The sequence below is a fragment of the Vipera berus genome (genome assembly GCF_964194415.1).
Source record: "Vipera berus genome assembly, chromosome: 3".
Lineage (NCBI taxonomy): Eukaryota > Metazoa > Chordata > Lepidosauria > Squamata > Viperidae > Vipera > Vipera berus.
This window is the reverse complement of record NC_138204.1, coordinates 173,015,363-173,036,378: the sequence shown is the minus strand read 5'-3', so window position 1 is coordinate 173,036,378 and position 21,016 is coordinate 173,015,363. Positions and strand designations below refer to the sequence as shown.

Below are 21,016 nucleotides of genomic sequence, written 5' to 3'. Positions count from 1 at the left end.
TTAAATAGTATGATCTTATGACTAAAAATGTCTGATCCAAATCCATCTTGATTTATTGCTGCCTAAGATGCCAACATTTAGTCATTTCATTTCATCTTTCAGTGTATTGAACTTTCCCATGTTCATGAGTCCTACATCCCACGTTCCTTCTGTAATTCTCTCTTTGGAGCTTCAGAATTTTTTTCTGTTCAAAGAGGCCACACTTAATTAGCTTAATTAAGGATCATAATTTCCATCTCTAAATGATGTCATTAAGCTAAACATTACATGATCCCACTGCTCAAAGATGGCAGTTCTAATAGTCCCAGTTGTGGTTGTTTAGGCCAGGTTTGTGCCATCATTAGGCAAGGACTCAGCTACTTCTGCCTTGCCACCCTTGCCTCCACTTCTATTTCCCCATCCCACCTATTTTCCTCATTTCTGCCCTTAGGGCTGCCCTGCACTTTGCAACTGTCTCCTTCTGCTGCTCCTACCCGCACCCGCATCTGGCCTTCATCATCTTCCTACTTAGTGGCCTCATGAAGAACCAACGGCTACCTTAGGCATGCTTCACCGGCAGCGGGAACAAGAAAGTAGCAAAGGTCAGCTATGGGGTTTGTGTAGCAGGGATAGACAGCTGAGTGCAGGGTGGCCAGAAGGACAGAGAAGGGTAATAAGTGGATGGGAAGAAGTGCATGCTATGGTAATAAATATGGATGAGCTGTATTTGATCACATGACCATGGGGGTGTTCAGTGGCCATAACTTGGAGGATTGACTGCAACTTCCAACCAATAGATAAGCGAGTATTATTTGTGTGGCAACATTAGCAATTAGACATCATGAATGCTTTAATTTAGCCAGTAGTACTTGAAATATCCTCAGCTCTTCCTCGACAGTATTTTGAATGTCATTCAACCTGAGGGGACCATTCTCTAGCACTATATTATCAAACATTTTATATTTCTATCAGTGTGGGCTTTTTGGTAAAAATACAGGTTTACCATTGCCTTCATTATGCATTATGAATTGATGCCTTGGCCATTGTCACTAAAGTGATCAACTACATCCAACATTTTCCATGCTTCTTTAGTATTCCTATTAGTCATTAACTAACTTTTTCAGTTGTGATTCCACCTTAACATTAAGTAAGGTATGCTCGTGGTATCATCTAGTGAATCTGAACCTGTGGAACAGTTTCTAAAACTATCACAAGAGCAACATCGGATTCAACATAGTAATGAATATTCCTATCCAAAATGGTTTATTCCAAACACATTGAAATATTACGTGTTGTTGCACGATGTGAGCATAGGAGAGGAACGAAGGTGAGTAGGCATCACTAATACTTCATTAGGCTTCTGAAATATTAATTTCAAGCTTGTTGTCCATTTATTTGATTTAAAATAGATGAAAAGGTAGCCTAAAGACACCTAATTAGTTTGGTCATTAAGATAAATCAGTAATGTGGATTTAAATGATTCTTACCAGTGGGAAATAAGTTGCTGCTTGTCCAACGCCATTCTCCATCACCTTATAGAAAAGAGTTTGGAAGAAAAAATAATTGTTCATTATTTAATATTTTTAACTTCTATTGTACATAATGGAATTTTCTTAAAAATAAATAGTATTAAACATGGAGAATCTTTAGCTACATTGGCTTCCGGTTGCCCTCCGGGTGAAATTCAAGGTGCTGGTGATGACCTATAAAGCCCTAAATGGCTTGGGTCTGGGATATTTGAGGGAACACCTACTGCTGGCATCAAGTTCCCTTCGTCCTGTGCGCTCCCACTTGGAGGGCCTTCTCAGGGTGCCGCCTGTAAAAGACTGCCGGCAGATAACACCCATGGGGAGGGCCTTCTCAGTGGGTGCGCCTGCCCTTTGGAACCAGCTGCCCGTGGAGCTTAGGACTGCCCCCGACCTTCAGTCATTCCGCCAAGACCTGAAGACCTGGCTCATTGAGCTTTCCGGCCCAGGCTGAGTCCCCCCCCCTCAGGGATCAAATTTAATTATTTTAATTGTTTTTAACTCTTGTATTGTATTGATGTTTTTATATACTTTGTAAACCGCCCTGAGTCCTACGGGAAAAGGGCAGTATATAAATTCAATAAACTTAAACTTAAACTTTAGCCTAGGAGACTTCTACAAGATAGAGTCATATTTTAATTTCTTCTTTACATTCTTTTTATAATTCTACATTGGGTTATAAAATATGTATAAAAAGAAAGGATTTTTTTCCCAAGCTTATGCCATTACTACCATTCAAGGCAATATATTTAAAACAATCTTGAATTCTGGCTAGTTAGGGGAATAACGAACTAGGGCTCCAGCTTCACTATCTTATTTTGTCTTGACTTCATTTACACTGCACTTATTCTAGTTTTTCTGATGAATGAATGTTAATTATTGACTATGCACCCATTCTTGGATTTTTCATAAAGTAATCTATTGTCCAATAAATTATCTTTTGATAACATAATTGTAATTCATTGATGCCTCTAAAAGAAACTGAAGCTAAAATCATTCAAGTGGCAATTATAATTTGGTATATTCCATCTGCTAGCAGAAGGAAAAATTATTATCTAAGAATAAAATATTTTCTCTACCTAATTACCCCTATTTTTCCTTTTGTGTTTAAAAATTTAAAGCTCAAATTTTGCCTCTTAACTTCAACCAGAAAACATCCTTGTGCTACTCATAATTGTATTCCTTATATTTAATAAATTTATTCTCATTAAAGTCTCTCCTATTCTCTCTTTAAGTCTTTCAAAATGTCATAGTTTTCTCTTGGCCATATTTAACATCTTTGCAGAGCTGATTCAGTATATGAAGAAATGAAACAGAGATATGGAACTCAGGGTTGCTACTTGCTTAAGATAAATTCTCGTGTGTCTAATCGAGGAATAGATGAACAGATTCCTGATCCCTGGAGCCAATACCTTCAGAAAAACAGTTTACAAACTCAGGTATCTATCCATCCATCCATCCATCCATCCATCATTTGTTTATTAGATTCAAACCACTCCGCATCCATTTTATATTTCTGACATGAGTTCACTGCAAACTCCTTTTTAAAATTATCTCGACCATTTAATAAATGAAAAAATCAATATTTTTAGATGAGAATATAAATAAAATAGATGAGAATTACCGGTAGTCTTATCTTAAGAAATGTGCCTAATATTTTTAACAGCTTTAAGCATCTATTGATATGGGACAGTCTTTGTTCAGAGTTCTTAAAAATAACTAATAACTTTGGAAATAATAATAATTAATAATAATAATAATAATAATAATAATAATAATAATAATAATAATAATAATAATAATAATAATAATATAATAATAATAATAATAATAATAATAATAATAATAAGAAGAAGAAGAAGAAGAAGTAGTAGTAGTAGTTGGAAAGTAGTAGTTGGAAGGGACCTTGGAGGTCATCTAGTCCAACCCCCTGCTTAGGCAGGAAATCTTATACCATTTCAGGCAAATGGCTGTCCAGTCTCTTTTTAAAAACCTCCAGTGTTGGAGCATTCACCACCTCTGGAGGCAGGTTGTTCCACTGGTTAATTGTTCTAACTGTCAGGAAGTTTCTCCTTAGTTCTAGGTTGTTTATTTGAAGAACAAAATACAATAGACTTAGAATCACACAAGCATCTAATATGAATAGTAATTTAAATACATTAGCATATGTATATCTGTGTAAGTATATTAATCTTGACTTAATGTTAATTTTACAACAGTTGCCTTTTTTCATAAACTCAATAAAATATTTAACTCTGTATTCATGTTGATTTTCAAGGTAAATTTGATATATTTATCTCTAAAATGAAAACCTGTGGATTTTTGGATTTACCCTTTCCAGTTCTGCAACAATTGAACTCTAGTTATTACAGATTTCCATAGAAACCTCAGAGCCTATAGAATCTTATAAAACTTCTTCCAATTAATTGAATATCCTGACAAATTACCAAACTATTGCACAATTTCAATACACTTGGTATAAAAATCTATAATTTGAAAATGAGACATATTATTGGCATATAATTTTTATTTAACTCAAACACTTTTATACCTGAAATATATCTTCTGTCAATAAAATAGAACAGTTGTTCCAATTGCAAATTAAAAATAAGAGAGATTAAGGACATCATTGATAACTTCCATGAGATACTGTACTTTCATAGATCAAAATTTTATTAGTAATAACTATACCAAGCTTGAGGTCTTTCTTTTTGCCAGCGGTTTTGATTTTGAGGAGTAGAGGGATTTGGCAAAGCAGGAGAACCATCAGTTGAGTAATAAAGGACCCCTCATTTCAACCCTGAACTACAAATATTCTCCTTTATTGGGTAATAAAGGAAGATGGTAGAGAGACAGATTCCCTGACTGTCCTCTTAGGCTGCCAGACTGAAGGCTGGTTGACAGAAAGAGGAAGATCTCTGAAATTGTCTGTGTCTTGCTAGCTCCAGCCAAAGAGGCCTTCGACAGTGAAAGCTGAAGGAAGGGATCAGAAAACACTTGGAGTTAATTTAATGGAAATTTTTAGTATGAAATAGGTCACTCTTTCAAAAATAGATCTTAGAACTATCTAGTGTAATGCTTTTTATTTTCCATTCTTCATATATTAAAATACATATAAAGTACATGCAGTCCTTGACTTAAAAACAGTTCATTTAGTGATTGTTCAAAGTTACAACAGCATTGAAAAAAGAATCTTATGACGGTTTTTCATATTTTCGACTGCTGCAGCATCCCCATGGTCATGTGATCAAAATTGCAATGCTTGGCAACTGGTTCATGTTTATGACGGTTGCTGTGTCCCAAGGTCACATTATGACCTTTTAGGACCTTCTGACAAGCAAAGTCAATGGAAAAGCCAGATTCGCTTATCAGCCGTATTATTAACTTAACAACTACAGTGATTCACTTTACAACTGTGGCAAGAAAAATGGTAAAATGGAGCAAAATGCACTTAACTCTGTCATTTAGCAATATAAATTTCGGGCTCTATTGTGGTCATAAGTTGAGAATTACCTGTATTTACCCCCCTCCCAAGTGTCTGTACAAATGTTTAAATTTGATCTGTAATTTAGTGAGAATATTGTATGCCTGTCTTTCAAAGCTTCTCTTTAAGGCCAAATTGTTTAAAAATTAATGAACATTTTTCATTACAATATTTTGATGCATAATATTTTTGTAAAATTGAAAGTGTTTTTGTATATTTTATTTTACAGGAACTTTATGAAGATGGTACATATGCAGTTATTTCAAATAAGAATTCTGATCACTTCATACCACTGGATGGGTTAGATAATGATTCCAAAGGTGCATTTTTTTAAATAAATAGACCAACTATCATTCTAAGTATTTTATATTGCATTTTGATTATACTAGAATTTGCCATACTTTTACCAGTTTATAAAGAATCATTTGTCACCAAGAGCATGTTATTTATTGCAGATGAGTTCCTTTCTTTTTCCTTTCACTATGCAAGTAGTCTTTGACTTACAACCATTTGTATAATGACAGTTCAAAATTAGGATGGTTTGGAAAAAGTGACTTATGACCCATCCATGAAGTTACGGCTCCCACAGTGATATGATTGTAGTTTGGGTACATGGCATCCAGTTTGCATTTACAATGGTTGCAGTATCTTGTAGTGATGTGATTGCAATTTGTAACCTTCCCAGCCAGCTTCCAACAAGCAAAGTAGTTTGGGAAGTCCTGATGCTTTGTGATTCACTTAATGACTGTGGTAAAAATGGTTGTAAAATTGGTTCTGGTCACGACCATTCACTTTACCAACACACTGACATATGGAAATTCTGGTCCCAATTGTGGTTGTGATCCCAAGTGAAAGATTACTTGTGTATGTTGGATGAAGAGAGAAAAATGTATGTATATTTATAGGTTTCTGTATAAGGTTGTGGCTTCTGTACAGGACAGAAAATCCTTGTCTTATGCAACTGAGGATCATTTAATTTTGTTAATGGGATTACTTATAGAGAGAAATTACATAACTTATTATTTATTTCTTTTGTGGGGGGTGTAGCAAAGGCACACTTTATAGGATGAATATTTTTGACTGGAGTTAGTAACTCTAGTTGCCACAAGGTGGGGAAGCAGAGTATTCCATTTTTGCTTGTTTATAATCTTGTGGTTTACAATATTTATTTATTTATTTATTTATTTAATTTAATTTAATTTAATTTAATTTAATTTAATTTAATTTAATTATTTAATTTAATTTAATTTAATTTAATTTGTATACCGCCCTTCTCCCGAAGGACTCAGGGCGGTGAACAGGGCAATAAATACCAAAAATACCAAAATGCAAAAATTAAAAATAGATTAAACCATAGTGCCTAAATACAATAAATAAATTACTTTAAAACAATAATTAAAACCCCAAACCCATCAGACCAGGCCGGCTTGTTCAAACAAATAGGTTTTTAGATCATGTCGGAAGGAGCGAAGGTCGGGAGCCATCCGGAGCTCAACCGGTAAACGGTTCCAAAGGTCAGGCACACCCACAGAGAATGCCCTCCCCCTGGGGGCCATCATTCGGCATTCTCTGACCGGTGGCAGCCTGAGGAGGCGCTCTCTGTGGGAGTGCACTGGGCGGAGGGAAGTTAATGTCGGCCGCAGGTGCTCCCTAAGGTACTCCGGACCCATGCCATATAGGGCTTTATAGGTCATTACCAGCACTTTGAATCTCACCCGGAAGGCAACTGGAAGCCAATGCAGCTCACGGAGCAGAGGTGTAACATGGGAGTATCGGGAGACCCCCAACACAACTCACGCAGCTGCATTCTGCACCAGTTGGAGCCTCCGAGTGGTCCTCAAGGGCAGCCCCATGTAGAGAGCGTTGCAGTAGTCTAACCGAGAGGTCACGAGCGCATGAGTGACTGTACGCAAGGCATCCCAGTCTGGATAGGGCCGCAACTGGCGCACCAGGCGAACCTGGGCAAAGGCCCCCCTAGTCACAGTTACTATATGATCTTCTAAAGAAAGCTGTGAAGCTAGGAGGACTCCCAAGTTGCGAGCCCTATCTACAGGGGGTAATAACTCACCCCCCATAGCAAGAGATGGAATGATCTGAGTTTCCCGAGATGCCAGCACGCACAGCCACTCAGTCTTGTCAGGGTTGAGCCAAAGCCTCTTCCTCCCCATCCAGACCCAGACCGCCTCCAGGCAACGGGACATCACGTCGAGGGCATTACTGGGGTGGTTTGGGGTCGAAATGAAAAGCTGGGTATCATCAGCATACTGATGATACCCAACTCCAAAACCACGAATGATCTCACCCAGAGGCTTCATATAGATGTTGAACAGGAGAGGTGAGAGGACCGACCCCTGAGGAACTCCGCAAACGAGAGGCCTCGAGGTCGACCTCTGTCCCCCTGCCAACACCGACTGCGAGCGTCCCAGGAGGTAGGAGGAGAACCACTGAAGGACCGTGCCTCCTACTCCCAATCCCCTGAGACGCCGCAGCAGGATACCATGGTCAATGGTATCAAAAGCCGCTGAGAGGTCTAATAGGACTAGGACAGAGGAACAACCCCTGTCCCGAGCCCTCCAGAGATCATTCACCAGAGCGACCAATGCCGTCTCCGTGCTGTGCCCGAGCCTGAAACCCGATTGGTACGGGTCCAGATAGCTTCCTCCAGGACCAAAGGGAGCTGATGCGCCACCACACTCTCAACAACCTTCGCAAGAAACCGAAGGTTGGAGACCGGACGAAAGTTGTTTAATACAGCTGGGTCCAAGGCAGGCTTCTTGAGGAGAGGTCTCACCACCGCCTCCTTCAAGGCGGTGGGGAAACTACCCTCACTCAAGGAAGCAGATATCACCGCCTAGAGCCAGCCTCGTGTCCCTTCCCGAGCCGCATAAACCAGCCAGGAAGGGCACGGGTCCAATAAACACGTGGTGGAGCTCAGCTTCCCCATGATCCTGTCCACTTCCTCCGGAGTCACAGGATCGAACTCCTCCCAGATAAGATCAACAAGACCGCCCATGTCCTGATCGTCAGACTCTGCCCAGTCGGAGTCCAAACCGGTCCGAATCCGAGCAATTTTGTCCGACAGATGTTGGCTAAACTCCTCAGCACAACCCTGCAAGGGCTCCTCCCTCACCTCCTGATTAAGGAGGGAGTGGGTCACCCTAAACAGGGCGGCCGGGTGGTTATCTGCGGACGCGATGAGGGTAGCAAAGTATATTTCCTCTTTTGCGGAAATGGTCTTCAATTCACAGGGATCTTCCTTTCACATAAATATGGTATATCCTACTTTTCAGATAGCTATTCTACCGAGACAATTTATTTAACAGTGTGATTATAATAGTATGATTATAAATAAAAACTTCAAGCTTTAAAAAGCAAAAATAAGAGCTTATCATGTGCATGCAAACAAGCAAAGCCGCATCTGCAGTATGCGGGCAGCATGTAAAAACAACGTACCTCCAGTCCGTGGAAAACCCTTTTTCTACAGAACTGGTCCCTGGTCCTCAAAAGGTTGCGGGATGCTGCTCTAACACATAATATACCCCCTCACAGACACACCCCTGGCTTGTTTCTAAGCTTCTTGTGACTTGCAGCTTCCTTCCTTTGACTTCTTGTGGGAAGCCAGCAGGAAGTTGCCTCACCTAACAGTTGTGGGATTTGGTTAACAACAGCAGCTGGGATTGTAGCAATTGCCGTCACTTAAGTGATGGGGTTGTGCTTTATAACCTCATTGTTTAGTGATGGAAAGTCTGTTTCTAATTGCCATAGTAAGTTAAAGATTACTGTAAGCAGTTTTCAAATCATAATTTAATGATTTGAATATAATTTCTTTTTTTAGATGGTTTATCAAATAATTTTAAGACTCACCCACTTCAGTTGGATCATGCTAGCGACAGTAGTTGCTTCGATGGCACAGATTACATAAAACCAAATCTTTCTATGCATGAATCAAAGAAATCAAATATGTGGACACCTCATGGCACTTGTTTAACACTCACAGATCATGATAGAATTCGGCAATTCATACAAGAATTCACTTTTAGAGGACTTTTACCACATATAGAGAAAACTATTAGGCAACTGAATGATCAGGTAAGTAATTTTATTTTTATAAAATTGCGGGGGTTGGCTTAGCTGAAATTCAAACTAAATTCACAATCAAAACCTGTTATGTAAAATCTTGAATATATTCAGAACAAATCCTGTATATTATTTATTTCAGTGAAAGTCCTTAGCTCGGCTTATGTCAAAGTACCTGTGTATAGTATAATTGATATTTAACATGTAAATTTAATACAAATATCATTGCCATTCATTTATAAAGATGATGTAATGATCTAGAAAACCAACACAATGTATTTTAAATTATTTGAAGTAACAAATGAAACCTAGAGCCAACAAAGGCAAGATTCCTTTTATGCAAATCCCTTCAGATTATTTTGATAAAATATGAACATTCCTGCTTTTGAATTAATATCTGCTGCAGAAGAGAATTATATAGCAATAGTCAATAGATGAGTGGATCTGTAAATTCATTCATTTCCTAAAACAGCATATATTATGCTTTCTGAAGATAATAGCAGTATTTAACAGAAGGTATAGCTAAAAAGAAACTTATTTGACTTTTTTTTACTCTTCCTCTGTAGGTGTGCAGGCGCACATGTGTAAAAAAAGTCTTAAAAAGGCAGACAATATATATGTTTCAAATGTATTCTTAATTTTTTAAATTTTGTGGATTTTTTGTCATAATATTTTGTTTTAAAAAACATTATTTCACCTTTGTGCTGGTCTTTGACTAATAAAGATTTGATTGGAATCTAGTATTTTGCATGCAATACAGTTTTTTAAAACAGCTGTAAATCTCTGAAAAGTAAGTGTTTTCGGTGAATAATAAATTGCTGCAATTTAGTAAGAAAATATTTCCATCTTTCAGTTAATATCCAGAAAAGGCTTGAGTCGATCTTTATTTTCTGCAACCAAAAAATGGTTTACTGGGGGTAAAGTTCCGGAGAAAGGTGTAAATGAACTGAAAAGCACGTCTGGTTTGTTGTAAGTAGATCTGTTTATAAAAATACAGAATACTTTAATTTTATTAGGTTTTACCTTTTCTGATTTCCATGTCCACTGCAGTTGTGTGGCTAATAAATTTAAATTTAAAATAAAATGCATGTTCTTGTTATTTTAATAATATGAACACAGTTAATAATAACTACTTTGGGATGATTATATTCTCCATTTAGGTAGGTCTTTTGCTTACAGATGCAACCCTGTGATCTTCTTTATGAGCTCATCATGATTAAATTAGTAAACTTTCTCTTAACCATAGTTTTCCTTATATCCAAATTGGAGGCTATTGACAATTTTATAACAAACCAGGATATTTATCCACATTTTAATTGTGGTTTAAGATCCTGATTTCTTCTACCCTAAGTAATTTGTCATCTATATAGTGATGCTTCTATTTCAATAGTTTTGGTCTCAGTATTCCAAGCATGGAATTTATTTATTTATATATACATATATACATATGTACACACACACACACACACACACACAGAGAGAGAGAGAGAGAGAGAGAGAGAGAGAGAGAGAGAGAGATTAATAGCAACTGGATGCTGGATTAACATTCATCAAGTGGTCTGCTGTGATTCTAGGAACCCTTTTCTGGGCAAACACTGCCAGCTTAGATTCCATTAATGTATTAGTGGTTTATATTATCTGCCAGTGTACAAATCACCCATTTATTCCTACTCTCTATTTTCTGTTTTTTAACCAGTTGTCAGTCCATGAGAGCACCTACCTATTACCCCTTGACAGCTGAGTTTGCTCAAGCTTTTGGTGAGGGATTTTGTCAAAGGCTTTTATGAAAGTCCAGGTATATATAGTCTATTATGTCATCCTTGTCTACATGCTTCTTGACACTCTCAAAATGCCTAGAAGGTTAGTGAGGCAGACTTGATCTTTATGGAATCCAGAGAGCCAAGGACAAGGGAGGCTCGTACTTATATGTTTGCTTTTTTAAAAAAAAAAAAACATTTTTCCTGGGACAGATGTGAAGCTAACTGACCTATAATTTCCTTTATAATTTATTTTTAAAAATGGGTCATATTGACATTTTCCATTTCTTAGGAACAGATGGCAATGTTAAAGAGCAGTTTAATAATTTTCTGAAAAGATCAGCAAATTCACATTTAAGTTCTTTTTAAAAACCCTTAAGTAGATACCGTATACAGTATAATGAGGGATAGCTTCCCTTTTTGCCCATCTCTTTACCTTTGCTTCTCTCATCTTGTCTGATCTTGTTCCTGAAAAATAAAATCCCTACATCTTTATCAGGGAAGATAAACACAAATAATTCACTCACTTGCTATTTCTTTCTCCCATTCTAACATATCTTTAATACCCCAGTCATTTCCTTAGTTTCCTATTCCATATCAAACTTAGCGTGAAGAATTTGTTACTCTTTCTTTCAGTGTTTACAAAGTAGGGTTTTGGGGGGGACAGTGTCACTTTTTTTGACCTCCTCTATTTCTTTGCCCACATTTTATGTTCCTCATTGTACAGTAATCCCCAGCTGGCCAAAATTTCCAATTTTTTTTAAAAAAGAAGCCTTGTCTTTAATAGTAACTGTGAACCTGCTTATTAACTACTTAGGGTTTTTTTGCCTACATGGTACCTCTCCTGATTTTAGGTGTATATTCTAGCTGATAAACTATTGTATTTATGAATAACCTTCAAGTATTATGAAGAAAATGGCCCTTACTACCTTCATTTTTCTTTTCAATAATGCCTTTGTTGTTTTTGGAAGTCTTTTCTTCTGAGACGATGTTAGTGGCATGCATCTATTCACATTCCAATTGATGATTATAAAATCATGATCAGTTCTCCTAAACTTTTAGATCTTGAATAAAATTCTGAGCACAATTGAAGATTAAGTCCATGCTCTGTTAGGTATTTTTGACTAGCTGATCCAGGACATAAGCAATTTGTTTTTTTGCCATATCCAGAACATGCCTTTTCTCAGACTTTATGAAGGTGATTGCAATCACTAATGACTATTTTCCATCTATACAACAACTTTAGATTCTTGGCCAGGGAGATGATAGTATTTCCCTAATACTAACACACACTTGTGGATTGATATGGATATCCCCAATGAATCAGAAGAATCTATGCCCTCATTGACATAGGATAACTCTGTTTCCATTATACCCTTTCTGTCTTTCTAAAAGCCTTTTTGAAGAGATACGTTATGAAAAATTTTTATTCCCCCAGGGTTGTATAATATTTGTAATACTTGTTTTTCTTTCTTTCAACATGAATCATTCTAATTTTCCCAATTTGATGTGGAGGTTCCTGGCATTTGAATAAAAACCTCTATGTTGGATATTGTATGTGGCAAGCCCTTTTACGGTAACTTTGTTCCTTCATGATGGGCTGTACTTATTTCACTCTGAGATGATTTTCCCCCCCTTAAACTTATTTTATTAGATTTGAGGGCTGTCTAACTCCAGAATGACTTTGGATAACTTATGTTTTGAAAGAATAACTTTTGTTTTTTAAAAAAAATCATTATCATCAAAAACCATGTATGTCCAACAGAACTAAGATAGAAGGGACGCTGTACTTCATATTAGAAGAAATAAGTCAACTTTATTATCAAAATTGATTAACAATCTTCCAATTTTATCCCTTGTAAACAAATGTATTTTGTCCACTTATCTTTTCTCTCCTTTGTTTCAGGAGATCAGTTTGAGACCTGCTCTAACACCTTTCTAATATTGCCCAACAGTATTCTAGTACCCTCCTAATTCAAAGCAGTTTATCCTTTTGTACAAATGTGGCTTCTCCTGAAAAGTATCACAATATCTGACAAATGTAAATCCCTCCCCTACATTCAGCACCATTCTCAGATTGAGATTGCTCAGTTCTGCTGGTCTGCTTTGCACTGTGTCAGTACAGATAGCATTTTTGACAAAGGCACCTCAAATTCTCCAGTTATTTTCCTGATATCATTAATGCCAATATGTACCCCAACCACTGGCTCTTATCCAGCACTATTTACCATACTGGTGAAAAAGCATGTGTTGTCCACAGGAATCTCAACTGAGTAACTGTGGTTAATTGAAAGTTTTCTCATTTATTTAGAGAGCGCTGAAAGAGGAGATAGGAAGAGGTTGCATGTGTGGTCAAAAGATATGGGCATGTTGAACAAATATACGGTACATCACATATTTTGTATGCTAAAGATGAGCTGGCTACTATAACAAACTTATCTTAAAAAACAGTTGAATATATGATCTTCAGATTCTTTGCTTCTGCTTTCGATATACTCAAAATGTATATGCTACAACTGTAAATTGCATTTTGATTACTTCTGTCCTCAACTTACAACCATTTGTTTAGTGACCATTCAGAGTTAACATTGGCACTGGAAAAAGTGACTTATTGCGTTTCCCCAAAAACAAGACCTGGTCTTATTTTTTTGTTTTGGCCTCCAAAAGAGGCACTTAGTCTTATTTTGGGGGTGTGTGTATCTTTTCCACTCACCTTGCGGTGGTGGCATCAACCAGCCCACATCTTCTGCAGCTGAAGGAGCAGCTTTATTCTGCAGCTGAGAATGGAGCTCCGGCCTGCATTTTGTAGTCAGAGGCCTTTCCGGATGGCCTCTGCAATGAGTACTGAGCTACGGATTGAATCCATAGCTTGGTTCTTGGCTGCAGAGGTCTTCCAGAAAGGCCTCTGACAGCAAAATGTAGGCTGGAGCTCCATGCTTAGCAGCAGAATGAAGCTGCCTATTTGGCTGCAGAAGAAGTGGGCTGGTGAGGCAAGTGTTGATCTATGGGAAGCCTGGCTACAATGTTAAGCTCCATCCCCCTGCTTGATTTTTAGGTGTGTGCCTCGCCCCCAAACTAGGGCTTATTTTGGGGGTAGGTCTTACTTTCAGGGAAACACTGTATGACTGTTTTTCACACTTACAACTATTGCATCCCCACAGCCATATGATCAAAATTCAGATTCTTGGCAACTGGTGTGTATTTATGACACTTCTATTGTCTCGGGGTCATGTGATCACCTTTTGCAACCTTCTGACAAGCAGAATCAAGGAGAAGCCAGATTCACTTGATAATTAATAATTTAATTTGTATACCGCCCTTCTCCCGAAGGACTCGGCGGTAATCATGTCACTAGTTTAACAACTGCAGTGATTCAATTAACAACTGTGGCAAGAAAGCTCGTAAAATGGGGCAAAACTCACTTAACAACTGTCTCATTTAGCTACAGGAATTTTGAGTTCCAATTGTGATCGTAAGTTGAGGAGTATCTGTACGTGGCAGTCAAATACATGTCCTGGGATAAATTTGACACATTGTACAACTGGATAAAAAACAATATTCTTATTTTTGTTTCTAGTTAGTGTATCATTGAGAGAGCATACAGGTAGTCCTTGACTTACAATCACAGTTTGAGCCTCAAATTTTTGTTGCTAAGCCAGGCAGTTGTTCAGTGAATCATGACATTGTTAAGTGAACTTTGCTTGTCAGAAGCCCGCTGGGAAGGCTACAGTGGTAATCACATGATCCTAGGACAGCACTACCATCACATACATGACAGTTGCCAAGTGGACAAATTTTAATTGTGACCACGGTGATGCTGCAATGGTCATAAGTGTGAAAAACGGTCATAAGTGATTTTTTTCAGTGATGTTGTAATTTTGAATGGTCACTAAATGAATCATTTTAAGTCAAGGACTACCTGTTTACTTTTGACCTTAGAGAAAAAAAGAAAAACATTGTTCTATTTAGTTTTGTTGAAATTAGAATTGGTAATCCTTTTTTAATAAAATATTTAACATGAATTAATTTCTTCTTGTTCCATGAATATAATTTTCTCTTGTAGATGAAAAACTTTGTATCCAGGCTCACCTGTTTTCTAACAGATTTGAAACTAGAGGAGAAATCAAGCAGTTAGTGTTAACGATGATATATACTTCAGGGGACCAATATATCTTTCATTTAAAAATGTTACAGATGGGCTAGAAATGGCTGTTATCATTATGCCTTTCCTTTGAACATATAGAAATATTAAATTGATAATTTGGACTAGCTGCAATGTGGTTTGAAGCTTGCATCTTTATGAATGTGGTATGGTTTACTTTATAAATTGTGCATTTTTATTTGTTTCTATGTTTAGATACTCTCCAGAAGCACCAGAGCTTCAAATCAGGAAAATGGCAGATTTGTGTTTTTTGGTGCAACACTATGAACTGGCATATAGTTGCTATCATACAGCAAAGAAAGACTTTTTGAATGATCAAGCAATGCTGTATGCAGCAGGAGCACTGGTTGGTGCATTAGCATATTTGAAAAAAATATATATTTGTGTTTTTCTACATGTTGCTTTACCCCCCAAAAATCTTAAATGAATATTACCCATGAGCCACGTTATGTGTTCAGTTGTTTCTCTTATGTAGCTTGCAACAATCTAATCCATTCTGAATTCTTAGAATTAAGCTAATTGTAATCAGAAGTTTATCAATGCATATAATTTAATTATAGGGAGGAGACACTTTTTAGAAAATACATCTGTAGTTAGTAGACTTGATAAGGTAGTTTGAAACATTGTGCCCATTCTACAGTATCAATACTAGAATCGTGCTAACTGCCTATTAAAGCAAATAGGCTGATAAATAGAAAGGTTAATGCCCATTCAGTAGTTTCCTCCATTTATTCAGTTAGCATTTAAAAGTTCCCTAAAGACTGTGGCCATTAGTTGTAGGGTCATTGTCATTTGATTTGCTACTGGAAAATTAAATGGAATATAAAAAGAATGACCTACCCCCAAAATAAGCCCTAGTTTTGGGGCGAGGCACAGACCTAAAATTCAAGCAGGGGGATGGAGCTTAACATTGTAGCCAGGCCTCCCATAGATCAACACTTGCCTTACCAGCCCACTTCTGCAGCCAAGTAGGCAGCTTCGTTCTGCAGCTGAGAAATATTGCTGCTACAGGAGCCTCAGCAAGTTGTGACAGTTATTGGAAAATTAGTTTAGCAATAGCACTTATTTATATACCACTTCACACAGCCCTCTTTAAGTGGTTTACAGAGTCAGCATATTGCTCTTAACAATCTGAGTCCTCATTTCACCAGCCTCGGAATGTTGGAAGGCTGAGTCAATCTTGAACCAACGAGGATCAAAACTTTGGCAGTCAGCATAGTTAGCTTGGGGACGCAGTGGCTCAGTGGGTTAGGACGCTGAGCTTGTCGATCAGAAGGTCGGCAGTTTGGCAGGTCGAATCCCGAGTGCCGCGTAACAGAGTGAGCGCCTGTTACTCGCCCCAGCTTCTGCCAACCTAGCAGTTCGAAAGCACGTCAAAATGCAAGTAGAAAAATAGGGACCACTATGGTGGGTGCAGATGATACCACTCTAATGGCAGAAAGTGAAGAGGAACTAAAGAGCCTCTTGTTGCGAGTGAAGAAGGAGAGTGCAAAATGTGGTTTGAAACTAAACATTAAGAAAACCAAGATCATGGCATCTGGCCCTCTCAATTCCTGGCAAATAGATGGGGAAGAAATGGAGGTAGTGACAGATTTTATTTTCCTGGGCTCCAAGATCACTGCAGATGGGGACTGTAGCCAAGAAATTAAAAGACGCTTGCTCCTGGGGAGGAAAGCCATGGCAAATCTAGACAGCACACTAAAAAGCAGAGACATCACCCTGTCAACAAAAGTGCGTATAGTCAAGGCTATGGTCTTCCCAGTTGCAATGTATGGCAGTGAAAGCTGGACCATAAGAAAGGCTGAGCGCCAAAGAATTGAAGCCTTTGAACTATGGTGCTGGAGAAGACTCCTGCGAGTCCCTTGGACTGCAAGGCGATCAAACCGGTCAGTCCTAGAGGAGATCAACCCTGACTGCTCTTTAGAAGGCCAGATCCTGAAGCTAAAACTCAAATACTTTGGCCATCTAATGAGAAGGAAGGACTCACTGGAGAAGAGCCTAATGCTGGGAAAGATTGAGGGCAATAGAAGAAGGGGACGACAGAGAATGAGGTGGCTGGATGGAGTCACTGAAGCAGTAGGCGTGAGCTTAAATGGACTCCAGAAGATGGTAGAGGACAGGAAGGCCTGGAGGAACATTGTCCATAGGGTCGCGATGGGTCGGACACGACTTCGCAACTAACAACAACACGGTGGGAAGGTAACAGCGTTCCGTGCGCCTTTGGCGTCTAGTCATGCCGGCCACATGACCACGGAGACGTCCTCGGACAAGCGCTGGCTCTTCGGCTTTGAAACGGAGATGAGCACCGGCCCCTAGAGTCGGAAACGACTAGCACGCATGTGCGGGGGAACCTTTACCTTTACCTTATAGTTAGCTTGCAATAGTGCATTCTAACCACAGCACCACCACAGCTCATCTGAAAGAACACAGATTTTCCACAATTGGACTAGATCAGGCATGTCAAACTTGCGACATCATGTGATGTCGCACGACGTATCGCAACTTTTCTCCCATTGCCGGTAATGGGGTGGGCACGGTTTCGGCATGACGCATCCAGCCTGTGGGCCAGCAGTTTGACATACCTGGACTAGATGGACCTTTAATCTTTAGAATAACAGAATTGGAAGGGACCTTGGAGATCCTCTAGTCCACAGGTCTGCAACCCGCGGCTCCGGAGCCGCATGCGGCTCTTTCAGCCGACTCCTGCGGCTCCCAGTCCTCTGACGTGCAGTCCAAAAAAAAAAAGTGGGACTAAAAAAGTTCAACCAATCAATTCAAATATGCAGGGTAGGTGCATATCTTGCCTTGGCTTCACTCTTCAGTCAAACCCTGTTCTGCGCATGCGTGCATGTACACACATGCGCACACATTTTTTGCGGCTCCCAGTTTTTCCTTTTGTGAGGGAACCGGTTCCGAGTGGCTCTTTCACTGTTTCAGGTTGCTGACCCCTGCTCTAGTCCAACCCCCTGCTCAGGCAGGAAACCCTGTCCTATACCATTTCAGACAAATGAAATGAAACAGATAGTCCTTGACTTACAACCACAATTGAGCCAAAACTTTATGTTGCTAAATGAGACAAGTGACTTTTGCCCCATCCTACAAGGCTTCCTGCCACAGTTGTTAAGTGAATCACTGCAGTTGTTACGCTACTAAAATTCTTGCTTGTTAAGTGAATTAGCATTAGTTTATGTTCTTATGGAATAATAAATATTCTGTGGGTATTGTTTTGATTTTGTCATTCACACTATTGTGAATTATGCTGAATCTGTATAATGTGCTTGGAAACTCAAATTTATTGTACTATAAAATGTAATTGACTCATGGATGGATATGTGAATAGTTGTGCCCAAATAAAAATTTCAGATTATAGAATTGTAGGAAATTTATTTAATAATGACCACTTTTGCTTTATAGGAAATGGCAGCGGTATCTGCTTTTCTTCAACCAGGAGCACCAAGGCCATATCCTGCCCATTACATGGACACTGCAATTCAGACCTATAGAGACATCTGCAAGTAGGTGGTTATTTTTGCTTCTTCTCAGACAAGAGATAAACCAATCTTATTAAACATTTATCATTATTCCTTAATGATGCACGAATAATTAGTGAAATATCAACAAGAAAAATAATGGCAGTTGTAGTTTAACTATAAAATAATTTTCTTCAAATGGAATCGAAATTACGATTGTCTTCCTGAAGGCAAAGGCAAATTCTTATTTTAAATAACTACGGTGCTCTACAGCAGTTCATAAGCTTTTAATCATTATTTTCTAAGTTAAATCCTCAGTATTACAAATGGCAAGTCTATTATTATACTGTTTAGAATTGTTCATTATTTCATAATCAAAATTGGAGAAAATAAAAAACCTTTAATTGGTTATGTTTAATTAAAATATACAGTGCATATTTTCTATGAGAGTGCAACAATGGGATATTAAATTATACCCAAAGAATTTATTTTGTGTTTCATAGGAATATGTTGCTGGCAGAGAGATGTGTGCTCCTTAGTGCTGAAATACTAAAAAGCCAAACCAAATATTCAGAGGCAGCTGCTCTCCTTATTCGTTTAACCAGTGAGGTAGATAAGATTTTAATTGTTTTGTTTTTGTATGTTGCAAAAAAAAAGGATTTTAAAAATATGTATTTCTTAAGTAGATGGAATAGTATCTGGAAGAAAGGTTTATAAGATTAAAATAATACTTTTTGCTGTATGTAATTGCATGTACACGATGTTACATTTATTTGTTAATAGGAAAATTATTCATCTCTGCTATGGTTATAGATTAATCGCTTATACTTACTCACACTCATATTGGCAACATCCTGATAAGAGTTCACTGAAAGAGATATAATAATTTATAGCACTGTTTAGCTGAAGAAAAGAACATGTTCAAGTAAACAGATTTGATAGATGTAATATAGATGCTAAAGATTTGCAACTTCACATTTTATGCCTTTTAAAGTCATACATGTTCAGATAGTAGAGTAAAAAATTTCTGTCTAGAAATCATAAGCTAATTAAAAGGTAAATTAGTGAATATAAATTATTTAAGCATATTTTTATTGGTAATAGAATCATAAGGAACATTATTCTAAAATTATTATTAATATTTTGAAACCATATAAATGATATCTCAGTTGTCTATTACCAACTATAGTTTTTAATCAGATTTTAATGAGCATTTCAAAATTACAGTCAGATTTAGGTTTGTAATATTCAGTTCTTGTTCCCAATCTTCATTTTCTTTTTGTTTAACTAAAATATTTTAAAGCTTACATTCTTGTTTTTTAATTTTTCTGTGGAAAAAAATGGCAGCAGAGCGCTTGGATGGGCACGGTGAGTGTTAGAAATGTCAGCTGGAGTAGCTGGAAGATTAAGATAGTGCATTAAATATGATGAAACATATTGTGCTAAATTCTTTTGATTACTGGGTAGCAAAATAATTCATTGTTATTGTTGCATATGTGTGATTCAGGACATGGAATAGGCGTATTACAGTATTACTGTAGTCATACAGAATGGACAATTTTTGAGGTACAGATGAATAAGAAAAAAACATGATAATCTAAATCAAATCAAGAGGAGGATATCCTTGTGGAGTGCATTTTATTACAAGGTTTACCTTTGAAATAGGTTTTTTTTTTCCTATAAGCATTCTTTGTCTATCCCACAGGTCGGCAACCCGCGGCTCCGGAGCCGCATGCGGCTCTATGAGCCGTCTCCTGTGGCTCCCAGTCGCCCGGTGCACGTGCACCTCTTCGAATGGGCAGTGGTGCGCGCGCACCTCTCCAAATGGAGAGTGGCACTGCCCGTTCCGAGAGGTGTGCGCGCACCTTTCCGAAGGGCGGAGGTGTGCGTGCACCTCTCCAAGCCGCCGCCGTCCCGTCCGGAGACCTGCCGCATTCGTCAAACATGGACGAACGCGGCAGCTGTGCAAACGGGACTGTTTGCACAGCTGCCGCGTTCGTCCATGTTTGATGAACGCGGCAGGTCTCTGGACGGCGGCGGCTTGGGAGAGGTGCGCGCGCACTCTCCAAACCGCCGCCGTCCCGTTTGCACAGCTGCCGCGTTCGTCCATGTTTGACGAACGCGGCAGGTCTTCGGATGGGACGGCGTGCACCTCTCCAAAGGGGAGACCCGTCGCCGCGCAGGTGCCTCCCTTTTTGCACATGCGCAAAATGTTTTTTGCGCATACGCGTGAGTGGACGCACGCGCGCGCACTTTTTGCGGCTCCCACTTTTTTGTTTGTGTGATGGAACCGGTTCTGAGTGGCTCTTTTCCTTTTTCTGGTTGCCAACCCCTGGTCTATCCTGTTACTAATGCTTAGCAAGCAATGAGGTAATATGCTTTTTAAACTGATGTTTCCCTGGTTTATAAACCAATTAATAATATGGCATCAGCTAGAAATATAAGCCTTTTAACAAGCTCAGTCTTTTCATTCAGTGGCAGTTCTGAGAAACAATACTATATTTAAAATAGGTATATAAATTACATTCAGAGAAATAAACTGTGAGGATAGAAAATTAATC

General features: G+C 38.4%; 1 protein-coding gene across 3 annotated transcripts in view; it reads left to right on the top strand.

Annotated features, from left to right (window-relative positions):
* Window positions 1-21,016, top strand: part of TRAPPC8 (trafficking protein particle complex subunit 8) — a 64,603-nt gene that overhangs the window by 16,119 nt on the left and 27,468 nt on the right. Inside the window, exons 5-13 of one of the 3 annotated variants that reach the window (XM_081326172.1) lie at window positions 1,132-1,306; window positions 2,791-2,944; window positions 5,219-5,309; window positions 8,825-9,078; window positions 9,920-10,035; window positions 15,181-15,331; window positions 18,400-18,500; window positions 18,959-19,064; window positions 19,803-19,823. In XM_081326172.1, the coding sequence (XP_081182298.1) occupies window positions 1,132-1,306; window positions 2,791-2,944; window positions 5,219-5,309; window positions 8,825-9,078; window positions 9,920-10,035; window positions 15,181-15,331; window positions 18,400-18,500; window positions 18,959-19,064; window positions 19,803-19,823 (1,169 nt within the window). Of the gene's footprint in view, window positions 1-430; window positions 582-1,131; window positions 1,307-2,790; window positions 2,945-5,218; window positions 5,310-8,824; window positions 9,079-9,919; window positions 10,036-15,180; window positions 15,332-18,399; window positions 18,501-18,958; window positions 19,065-19,802; window positions 19,824-21,016 lie in introns of all 3 variants that reach the window. The other 2 variants (XM_081326174.1, XM_081326173.1) reach the window with 2 other exon arrangements.